The 12,738-nt window shown below is 35.4% G+C and overlaps 1 protein-coding gene across 1 annotated transcript; it reads right to left on the reverse strand.

The window, feature by feature from the left end:
* Window positions 1-2,429: 2,429 nt before the first annotated feature.
* On the reverse strand, window positions 2,430-12,133 carry LOC116249325 (uncharacterized). Its single transcript, XM_031622573.2, has 8 exons — window positions 11,939-12,133; window positions 10,450-10,487; window positions 8,128-8,199; window positions 7,914-7,997; window positions 4,752-4,786; window positions 4,380-4,465; window positions 2,724-2,789; window positions 2,430-2,638 (listed from the first exon to the last, which is right to left on the reverse strand). Exons 1-8 carry the CDS (start codon window positions 12,003-12,005, stop codon window positions 2,604-2,606), a joined length of 483 nt encoding a protein of 160 aa, XP_031478433.1. The 5' UTR covers window positions 12,006-12,133; the 3' UTR covers window positions 2,430-2,603.
* Window positions 12,134-12,738: the final 605 nt, after the last annotated feature.

Genomic DNA, 12,738 nt, shown 5'->3' on the forward strand with positions numbered 1-12,738 from the left:
TATTTACCAATTAGTATAGTTAAAATAAATAGATTTACTCAGAGTTGCATGAGTTTTTACTCTTTGATTTTCTAATCTAGTTAAATGTTTTCTGAGAATAGATTCTGCAAACCTCGAAAGTTCCCTTTTCTTCTACTGAAGACATTGGGTCCAGGATGGTTGACGGGGAACCAAATGATCTCATTGTGTCTTGCTACTTGCGTGGAAACCAATTTGTTTTATTAAATAGCAAAAAAGGATCCAGCAGGTATTGGGGGAAAAAAAAAAGAAAAAAAAAATCCTCTTTTGATGACAGAACAGATGCATGAACGATTTTCGAAATTCAGCCACCTCTGTCCTCAATTGTTTTTTGCACAAGTCAGAAATTTCATTATTTACTACAGGAACATGTTCATTTAGATTACTACGGAAACATGATACGCAGTGGTTCCTTAAATGCGGTGCAATGAATTTGGAACCACCTAATCAAGGATGTACGCATGTTAGATTCAAATGCTGTAGCAGCATTAATGAATCATGCCTAATTTGATGCTGCATAATTGAATACAGAGTCCGCTTTTAAGTTCCATGCTTAAAGTTTAATATGTGTATATGGAGCCGACCATAGATTCAATGAACTAAAACACCGGTTCATCGTCTTTTTCGCTCTTTCGAGGAATTGATTGATGGGGAAAGAGACAGTACATGAGCTCAATGATGGAGTCCTTTACCTAAATAATTGTTCAGATGTGCGAATTTCTGGTTGTCCTAAAAATTTTGATGTTTCTCCTGCCTATCTGGCAGTATACCCTGCTTTAATCATGTTCTAAGAGATGTAAACATGTATTATTCTACGCCGTGGGCCCGTGGCTTTGGCTGGGTGATGTCTAAGAGTTTCCCTAATTGACCTTATCGTCCGGCGCCTACTAGCTTTAGTAGCTGATTCGATGTAACTGTACCCAAGTATGCTAATTGGGAACCACAAAGTGTTGGATCGCGCTAATTCTAATTTTTTGGGGACTGATCTATACAGAGCCAGCTTCATGCCTTACTGGATTTACCTCTTTCAGGTAGTTAATGTTCAGCTTGATAACATGGGTCATATGCCTGCAACTTGTTTGCGGGCTTTGCTCATGAAGTTGCTATTCGGCTTGAGACACACACTCTCTCTCTCTCTCCAACAAGAGCAGAAATGAAGAGGAGGAGGAAGAAGACACAATGGTTTTTGTGTGGTTTGGATATAAACTTCTCCTACGTCCACAGCTGCTCAAGGGTTTTCACTATCTTAAAAGGACTAAAGAATACAAAAAAATCACCGGCCCCCTTTTAAACAAACCAGAAAAGGGCAAAATTATATAAATGCCCTTACAAAAACACGTGTTCCCCAACAACCCCACATTCCCTTAGCGCAGGGGCGGAGCCAGGATTTTCTACAAGGGCGGGCCAAATGGGGACTCGGTTTTGTGGATTGGATTTGGATAGGGCCAAGCTGAACTTATATTCAAAAAATACATTGAGACAAAAAAAAAAATCAATTTTTACACTAGATTTTTAAAAAAAAAATTTGATTGAAGTGGGGCCATGGCACGTTGGATCCACGGAAATTAGAGAAGCCTATTAAGTTTAGATCAGGCTCCACACTCCAACATTTGCTTCTCAAGGTGCCAATTCCCATTCTTGATGATGATTCAGCTAGTAAGAATCAGATGACAAAATCAATGTAAGCCTTCACTTTTAACAAACCATTTTGCAGCAAGATCTTTGGACTTCCTAGAATCGAGACTCATGAGCTTATATGCAGACAAAAAGTAGATCTCACCAGCCATGCTCAACCATGTCTGCACAAGCACCGGGCAAGAAACTGCTTGCATGCTTCATAACCTACTAATAAAGATAAAACCAGTCTACATCCCACATTTTGCCTCAAAACTCAAAAAGACTTATCACAGAGAGGATAAAGGCCTGCACAAGGGCAAACGCAATTTTAGTGTATATTCCCCCGTGAACTTTACGGACCACTCAAGAAAAATATTTTCGTGTGAGCCAAACGAAGTCTTCTCCAAATTCATTCAAGTTCAACCCTACTTAATTGCTATTGACAAGTTATTCTCTAACATTTACATGACAAACGGATTCTTTTTGTTGCTCAACACAATGTGGCCGAAACTTCAGACGATGCTCGATAAGCCAGAACTCGAGTGTGGGTATAGTGCACTTTCGACTCAATGCAGCACCTCACACCTATAAAGGCCCAGAAGAATCGCACCCAATGGAAACCAAACTGATGATATTAGTTTCCAAGCCCGTCAACCAGATCAGTAGTGCTACCTCCTAGAGGCATATGATAAGGAAATGATACGGAATTCAATATCGCCATGGGATTAAAGAATGCTAATAGCCAATAATATGTTGGCGCAGACAGATGGAAAAATAGAACCAAGGCAGCTGTCCTAGTAGAAAGAGGAAATTGCCAACTCTTTGCCAAATTTTGAACATAAATGGTTGTGGATGGTCTACAACATATTCTGCGTATCACCAATTAATATAACAAATGATGCATACGTTCATTTTTTTGAAGCAGTTTGACCATTTGATGCGACGTACATATACATGAGTTGTTCATGTTACTTGCGAGCCTCAGCCTTCTTCAATTCTTTAGCTGCAAAAAAATAATGGAATAAAACTCAAGATAGCATTCTTTTGCAATGATATCACAGGAGCACGAACAACCATATCATAAATACCAGCTTTTTCTTCTTCTCGTTTCTTCGCAGCCTCAGCCCTTTGTTGTCGTATCAATTGTAAACGCTCTGAAGACATAAGGAAATTACAATCCGACACTGATGCAGTTGGAAACTATGCTACAATCTACTAGAATGAAAAATTACCATCATTCCGAAACGTATGCATTAACAACAAAAGTTGTAGGAAAATGGACTCCACAGGAACATGCTTGCACGCACTTAAGTCTAGAGGTGCAGCATGTCAATTTTGGACAAGCTGAGTACATAAATACTCTATTTAAATCAAATTTTTATTGCAGCTCAAAGTGTGAACCCTCAAAACCATAACTGACCCACCAGCGTCCTATCTAAATACCAAAAAAACATGCAAAATTAGCGCAAAAAATAAAAATAATTTCATGTAATCTCTAAAACATGGATGTACATACTTTTTATCTGTAAGACACCCAGACACATGCGGATGAACATTACAAACATGTACAGGAATTTCATAAAAGATAGAATCCTACAAAAGCATGGTACCATTATAATTTAATGAGTATCAAACTTCCAACAAGTTAATTGCAAAAGACAAAATTCCTTCAATAGAAGCATTAGATTATCTTCCAAGAATCAAGTATTCCAAATAAGCAAACAAAGAAGTGGCAATGTTGAATCATAAAGGAAAATGGAAACGCAAATAACAGACCAAATCCATACACATGGTCCTAGTCAAATTTTAAGATGGTTAGCCGAGTGAGTGAATATGCAAGGTATTTCCATTAATTACCCCAGGATCCTTCTCTGCCAACAGGTTTTTTTCAGAGAAGAATCTCCATAACATTTTGAGCTTTTTGTGAATTTATAACAAAAAACGAATAAATTTTGACATAGGCATGGAAAGGCAAAAAGGCAATAGCCCTGTTTTTAATACACTGTAACCCATTATTATTTTCTTATATTTTCAATATTTTCATATCTTGTTTCTTCAAGAGATTTTTCGATCCATGAAAGAACCAAAAATCCCTAGATGTATTGGAGAAACTATAATTTAAACTTTAAACTCATCACCATCGGAAGAAAATCACAAAAATGAATTGTCCGATGGTTTCAATTAGACAGAAGTATTTCATGGCATCTTCCTACCAGCTCCCAATGGTAGAATAGAAAATCCCAGAAACAAAAATACTTTTTCCAAAAAATTGATAAACCTTGTCTTCGTCCTCTTTGTGATGTTGCATAACTCCCAATCACGTTCCTTAGCCATAAAAGATCAACTCTCAAAGAAGAAAATCCAACTTTACATATAGTGAAAAATCTCTCGCTGTGGAATTAAACTAACCAAAAGTATGAGATGCTTATAGTATTCCCTATAAATAACCTTGCTCTAACAAATCATTATCTTCTTCAAAGCCAAGAAATAGCAATGCATATCAGACAAACCGATATATGTAAATATGGTAGATAAAAAAAGAAAAGTACATGACACATTGGACAAGTTTTCAAAGTTAGATGGGTGGGTTCAGTCAGGTAACTGTGGATATGATCAAACATTAAATCCACAGCTAGTCATGCATCCAGGCATAAATTGTCTCATGCAAAAATGAGATGCAAACCAACGAGCTTGTCATGGTCATACACAAGCTTTAATTTGGAAAAGAAGACATAAGTGCTCACCTAAATCTTTTCTAGCTTGCTCTGTTTTCCCCTGTTCCTGTAGCCTCATATACCGTTCATGAGCCTTCTGTTTCTCTATTTCTTCCCTAGAGGACAAGAAAAATGTATAGAAAAAAACAGCTCAACAACTGCCACAGAAAATTAATAAATTGTGTATTTTTCCATATCCTGAATAAGGCAAGCTACTATGTTTGACTAGACAACAGGACAAAACTATAAGACACATTCAGGGACATCATCTGACTAATTCACAATTAACAAAACATCTAGCAAAAAGCAGAAGAAAAATGCAGTATGGGTTACATTCATATGTTCATAGAAAATAATTCAACAAATCATACTATTAGATACAAGGGTATGGGAGTCATAAACCTTTCACGCCTTGACAACTCAGTTGTTTTTTCCAACTGCAAAACAGGTGAATTCAGAAAGTATGTTAAGTGGTGACAGTTGTCTTAAGCAAAAAAAATAGAAACAACGCATTGCGTGAAGCATGGAACATTAAGCAAGTCCTAAATGAGGACACAGACGTTCAAACAATAATTACAAAAAAATAAGAGAATACAAATCCTAATCAATAGATTTGTCATATGCTTCAAGATGAAAGGTCAAACATATGCTATAATCACTTCAACATCTGGGTTATGTGTACTACAAAGAATACATATGTAACTCTGGATAAAAAGGGCTTCAAGTTTACAGAAAAATTACAAAAACTAACCAGACTATCAAATGCCGCACATTCATGCTATGCTTCGGAAAGGAAATCCAAAGATTTGTCTCCAGCACTTCAACGTAGTACATGGTGCATAACATTCATAGTGAAGGTTGGTTATACTAAATATATAGGCCAAGAAACAGTTCATCTTGTCCGAAGTATTTGAAGTTTACATGCTTTTGATTAGAATACTCTAATGGTTAACGCTAAAGAACTATTCATGAATTACGTTTATGAACAATGTTGTGAAAAGTAAGATAAAAGCTATATCACAAAGGTACGGGTACGGGTGCCGGTGCAAGTACGGGTACGGACCATTTTTAAAAAACTTGGGTGCAGGGGTACGACCGTACACACACATGCACATACATATATAGAAGTTAAAATGAAGAAAAAAGAGAGTGGGACATTAAAATGAGGGTTTCGAAAATTTTAACGTTAAAATGGTTTAAAAAGTTAAAATGTAAAAATTGTTAACATTAAAATTGGACAAATTTGGACTCAGTCAATATTGACCGAGTCTGAAAAAGGTCAAAAATGACCTTGGGTGAATTGACCGCACCCAGTACGGTCAACGCAGTACCCTGCCGTACCCATACCGTGCGGGTACTCCTCCTCCGTGTGACAGAGGATAAAAGACACATGTTTAGATAAAATCAAATGGGAGAAAGGTGTGCTAACTACTAAGCAACTTCCCCCTCCTGTTCATTGTGTTTCTTATTATCTATGTCATAAAATGTGTCATCCAAATCAGTTCATAATTGTCAGGATTATTATTATTGTTATTATCATGATCATTATTATTATTATTATTATTATTTATTACTACTATGATTATTGTCTAGTGAAAAATACATTTAACCTAAATTTTCAAATTAAAAGATACTAAAATAAATAAGCCTAGAATCTTCAAAAGAAAGCCAAAGATAGCAAATAGCAAGCAACATCAACTGCATACCAAATACTATAAATACTAAATAATGAGAACCGACCTAGTAGAGAAGCTTCCATGTAGATAAGCAAACAAAATCCAAATTGCACAAGTTATAATTCATAATGGCCAAATAGAAAGAGGCTAGCCACCAATTCAAAATTTACGTCACATGGACACTCTTTGAGTCCTGTTGGCTCATGAATATAGATGTACAGACCAAAGAGATATCATCTAGCTGTATCTGCGATATCATCCGAAATAGGTCTAAATTCATGTATTCAAATTTAACTAGAATTATCTCAACCTAGGTCATATGGGTACTTTAGTAAGGTCCATATACCTGTGTCACCGTACCAGTACCTAAAGTGGGTACGGGTAGTTTGTAGCTCAAAGCTGACCCAAACTTTGATTTAGTTTTCTCTAAGTTTTAATTCTGTTTCTTAGAGTTATTTTTCAACAACATATAATGTTTTTATGTATATCACTTGTTTATTTAAATGATACTTTCATTTTGATTTTTGTGCTATTTTCCATATATATATATATGTATATATATATATAGACCCACATTTTCTATAGGTTTGTAGCTGGATCTCCATACCCATACTGTAATTGTACCCCTGCTCATCTGCTCATGTGACTTGGATCTCAGCCACATTATTCTTCTCATATCCTCACATTTTACAAGATAAGGACCAACATACTGATTCTAGACCTGATTAAGCACCAATCAAGCTCAGCTACAAAAAAAAAAAACTTTTGAAAATAACCTAGACAATGAAATAGAAAAATATTCTAAAAACAAAACTTTGTTATATTGCAAAAGTAGTGTTATCTATTCTAACCGAACATGCATGCTAGTCCAGACGTATGTCATCCACATGAGCCAACTATGTGCATACTGCCATTGCAGAATAGTTCAGATGTGTCTAAGTAGATTATAGAGTTTTTGTCTATGACACCTTTCCACCTTGTTGACAAACCAGCAACTAGTTGCTCCAATTAGTTGCCTGGTCAAACTGGTCACTGATCAGACAAATAACCCTAACCTTAGGAAGTAGTTTGGGGGACTACCCCGTCTGATTAGTCATTGGCTGACCATTCTTAGGTTCCTACCACAGATCATAATTGACTTATTCCCATTTGGAGTTTTTCTAAGAATAAGTTTTGGACACTTATCGTTCTGTTACAAAAGACCAACTTGTTGTTTCCTCCATCTATATTATTTTGGAGTTCTCTTTCTCTCCTCCTATATATATATATATATATATATATATATATATATATATGTGTGTGTGTGTGTGTGTGTGTGTGTGTGTGTGTGTGTGTGTGTGTGTGTGTGTGTGTGCATGCTGTTGACCTTATTTTGCCCAACCAACTTGGGACAACCCAAATTGATTAATGCCAACTAGTGTCTTTTTCTTTGGCTGGGCGGGGGGCGCTTGACCTGCTCATGTCGGACTCAGACTTTGACAAGCCTTTTCATCTCAATATCAATAACTTACTTCCTCCTGTTACATGTTATCTCAAAACACAAGGCTTGAGTCATTATGGTGGCACCTCCCATAGTCCTCATTTCTTATTTTTGGTTGAATATGCTACTGGTTTGTAGTCTGGTGTTCAACTTGACTTCATCCCAATATAAACTTGTTCTCATTAAATTCCACTTTATTGTGTTGCAAAGGCAAAAACTTGACTCATTTGATAAGGAAGAATTTAATGACACCAAGTTTTATGGATTTCAGGACTCAAAAAGACCACCATTCTGTGTCACTTGTTGCAACAAGAAGCTAGGCCTGAGCAGCAGCAAAGGAGTCCAAGGGTTTGATGCTGATGATCTTGATGAAAATTAGAGTAAATAAACATTAGCAAAAGAACTTACATCAACATCTCTTGCTTTCAAATTTTTCGGTTTGACCAAATTAGGATTGTCAATCTCAATAATGCCTTGTGTCCCTTTCTTCTTCTGCAAAATATATAAAGCTCATGAGAAGTATATGGGCATATTTATGGACATATAAATCAAACGTTCAAACATTAGCGCAAATATCAAGAGAGACAAACTAATGGGATGATGATGATGATAAGAAACCCACCACTTCTTGATCTTCCTCATCAGAACCTTCTTCCTCTTCGGATGTTTCTTCTTCTTTTTCCTCCTCCTCCTCCTGTCAACACGGAGTACAAGATCATCAAGATGCATTTGAAATAGTAAAATGAAAAATAAACAGAAAATAACCAAAATTATTTTGCTGCTATTGATAGGAAACAGTTTCCATGCGACATTTCTTTGTCAGCTTCTACTGTCAACAACATGTCCATTGGAAATAGGTTTCTTATGGAATCAGGAGTTACCCATGCCAAGATTTTTATATAAGCATCTGCACCATTCTCTTCTTCAGCAAATTCTGTTATGGGATTAGATGCTTGGCTCACCTTAACTTTGGTATTTGTCATGATTTCCTTTCATAGACAAGGTTCCTATGGATGAAATATGACCACTCATAGCTCCCAAGGAAAGAAGAATGCAAATGGATGAGTCACCAGTGGTGCTTACTTCTATTTTACACAATGTTGTAAAGCATATCATAAGCCATATCGGTCTGGCCAATAGCTATGCTATATCGTAAAGTATTGTAATGTATCGTATGTATACTGTAAAATTATTTTTTAAATTAAAAAAATAGAGAAAAAATCAGATAAATCAAGAAAAAATAAAAAATATGTTTTTTCATGAAAAAACATGTTATACATAATGACAGGCTTATTATACGTAAAGTTACTGCACAAACATTAATAAGTGATAATATCATATGGTAACACAACATGAACTAAGACATCAAGAAACATAATTTATATAAGATGATCTGACTATATAATAACCCATAAGTAATAAGATCCATAACACATCAAAAACAAGTTTTGCATACACTATACATCACATCACAAGACAAAATTGTTCAATTTTAATGCAAATAACAAAAAAACAGCTTCATTCATAATCTTTATCATCTCATTCCCATTTTCATCTTTCATGTAGGATATAAACCCTCTTTATATAAACAAGAATCAATCATCCATGCATAAATCAGCCCTCAAATTGACGATATCATGGTGGAACTGGTTATTCCTTTTCAAAATTGCCACAATCTCCCCCTCCTTCAACTATTAGACATGTTAAAAAATGAAGATGGAGGCAAGTTTTAAAAATTAGTGTGAAAAAAGGGGTTTTAACCTCATAATTTTCAAAATAGACATGTATCGTATGATACAGGCGCACGATACATGCAATACACATAGATACACCACCTGTTTGCGATATAAGTGGTGTATCATATCGTAAATTTAAAAAGCAACGGTTCATATCGTACAATACATACAACACTTACATAAATCATTGTAACAAATATCATTCTCGGGGTTCTACAAGCGAGGTTTTTCTCAGTTATTTTTTGGCAAAATTGTTTTCTCAAGAAAATATCAAGAAATTCTCTGCTATTTTTAAAAAAATAAAAAGATCATCAAAATTAGGTAAAAATAAAATAAATAAGAAACAAATAAAAAGACGAAAAAATAGCTAGATAAATTGATAAAGTAATGTTTTAATGATGACAAATAATTTAGTTTAAGTTTGAAGTTTAATTGATAATGATATTAATGTCAAAAGAGAGAAAATTTGAAAAATCAGAAAAAATAAAAAAATGTACTGAATTAATTTTTACCTTTTTCCAAGAAATGTTTTTTCCAGCTTTTTCATTTTTTTCCTTTTTTGAACGTGAATATTACATTCTTTTCAAAAAAATAATATCTGCAACAGTGACATAAATGTTTATCTTTGACTACAAAGAGAGATAGGGGGAGAGAGAGAGAGATGTGCTCCCTTGCCAAAGTTTTACAAAGTTCTCTTATTGTATGACAAAGTATTTTGTGCTCCTTTTCTTCTTAAAAGAGTACAAAACTTGACATTTTGGATGTACCTTGGAAACTCGATTTTCCTCCATAATCAAACTACAAAATAATGCAATTGAAGCAATAGAATTATAGAAGACCCTCTTGCATGGTGCTACATCTAAAATTCATTTGTCTTAGACGGAACAATATAAGTTTTTCTTCACCTCCAATTCCTAGGTATACATGTTTCCAATTCAAGAAACTCATAAGCAACAAAATGTTTTATGAAAAGTATTTGTTCATGGGAAGACGATAAAATAAAACGCATATTCATTAGATGAGAAGAAACAAAACATCCATCAGATTTAAGCCTCACAAATGTGGTTTTACTGTTTTAGATGTTTAACAAGATGTGGACAACTCATAAGCCATTTGAAGTTTGAACACTATAAATACTATAGACACAAACAAGAGAGTAAACTGATTGGACAATTTATGTAGTGCTTTGAAACTATAAAGTAGCATACCTTTCTGAATGTACGAGGACGTGTGGAGCTACCAGCAACTGACATGTCAAATGAAAAGGAGGAAAATGCATCAGAAGGCAAGCAGCTTAGACATAACATATTCCAAAATAATGTTCAAACTTCAAATTATAATAGGTAATTAAAGCTGAACTTGAATAGTAAACCCTCAGATCAGCTTGGAATTAAAATTGTGTTACAAGAAACTAAGGTTTGTGATATAATGGTAGAAACTATAAGAATGTTGATGGTTCACATCTTAAATGAACAGGTACAGAGCATCCAATTGCACCATGTTCCCTGAATGCACAAGTTTCTAGTGCAAATTCATCTCTGCTTCTGGAAACTTCATATAACATTTTTCTGCCATGTTCACTTGTCATGTACGGCTGTTTATTCACACTTCATGGATATGAAAAAGAACACCACTAGATATAGCCACCATCATTGTTCTCTTATTAACATAGAAATGAACAAAACTACACACGGAAAGTTAAATTTGCACCCAGGGACTTTTTGTAGAAGAGTAGACTTAAGAATTCTTTTGTAAGAATACTGCCATTTAGTACCACTAGTGCTATTTTCTAGTGCTTGAAGGAGCATCACTAGAAGAGGTACAAACAGATGGAAACAAGATTCTGTTACATAGTCTTATCATGTAATTTACATAAACTATTTGCTTCTATCCGCACTTCTAGAAACCATTACCATGTACATAAGTCTTATTTGATAGAGATGGCTAACAAGTTCTCCAAACAAATAGGAGGGAAAGAAAAAGAAACATCCGGGCAGCTAATGCAACATTAAATTGCTTTGTCATCTTCCTTATTTAATTCGCTAACTTCCCAACCGCTTATACAGCTCCCTTATCTTACCAACTAATCAATCGAATCAGAACAATAAAATTGTAAAACCAACTGCCGCATCTACTATTTCTACATAAAAGATGGAGACACAACGGTGTCCCAAACAATAACATGCAAGAACAGCAAACCACGAAGTTTTGCGTTTGCTCTAGCGATCTCTCATCAATGAAGCTCTAGCGATCTCTCATCAATGAAGAACGAAATGTTAATAAGATCACCAAAATTGTTAGTCAATCTTTAAACCTTTTCAAGCATGGGGCACCCATGCAAAAGGGAAAATCAATATTGGAATAGCACCAAAAAAAGTTTTCTGTACTCTTGATGGCATCAATCAGGAATCATATATATCAGAAAGAAAGAGAGATATAAAACTATAAAGTACTAGAATCAACTTATTGGCGTCAAAATTCACCATCAACACCTACTAATATTGATCGATCAACAACCATATCAACACTTCGTCCTAAAGGCTACACTGAACGTAGATTAACACGATTGGGAACGAACGTACACGATTTTTCTCTTTACTTTCCAATAAGAGATTTTGCTTTTTACTTTGTCAGAAGATTTCTCAATCAATGTAAAGGAGACATAGGCAATTTGAAGAGAGAGGGCCAGAGACTTACGCATTTCCTCAGGCGTAGAGAAATGCCTGCGACCAGTAGGCTTGCCTTTGAACTTGCCCCTACCCATCCTCTCTCTCTCTCGCTCACGCGGGCTCGTCTGCAAATGGAGTTAAGAATAAACCCTACCGCAAGGAGAGAGAGAAACCCCTTTTTGTTGTTCCCCACTTCAATGTCAAAAATTTCGTGGAGTTCGTTTTATTCTCTCTCCCATTTTTTTTAAACGCTTCAGTCTCAAAAATATCCGGGTCAGAATTCATTTTGGTGACACTCTCTCCCTCAAACGAGAATCACCCTGCACGCGAGCATGTGAACGCGACATACCTCTGTCATTTTGTGTCGATAAGCATTATAAGAAGCTAATAAAAAACTTACGCATGCTTTTTCAATTCTACTGTGCTAGTATTATCCAACATATTACTTATTAAATGACCTTGTCTATTTTCTTTGTGCTTCACGTCAATTAAAGGAGAGAGATATCCAAGGGGATTGGTGTGACAGTTTGAGTGAGGGCTCTTCCGTTTTTAAGTGTTAGGAATGTTAACCTGTGTTATGTGCTGTAAACTGAAGATCATTGATGGATAAGTTAAAGTATGCCGAAGACAGCATCCCGAAGTATCAAAGAAGGTCCATTACACTAAAAGGATAGGAATCCAGCCTAGGCTCGGGCACAAAAAAAAAGCACTGGGCTGGCTCCATAACTTATCGAGCTAGCCCCAGTGACCCCGACTAAGCCCTGTTGACATAATAAGATTTTTTTAATTTTAATTTGATTGATTTTTATATATAATTATAATATTTTA

Source organism: Nymphaea colorata, chromosome 2 (genome assembly GCF_008831285.2).
Source record: "Nymphaea colorata isolate Beijing-Zhang1983 chromosome 2, ASM883128v2, whole genome shotgun sequence".
NCBI classification, from domain to species: Eukaryota; Viridiplantae; Streptophyta; class Magnoliopsida; order Nymphaeales; family Nymphaeaceae; genus Nymphaea; species Nymphaea colorata.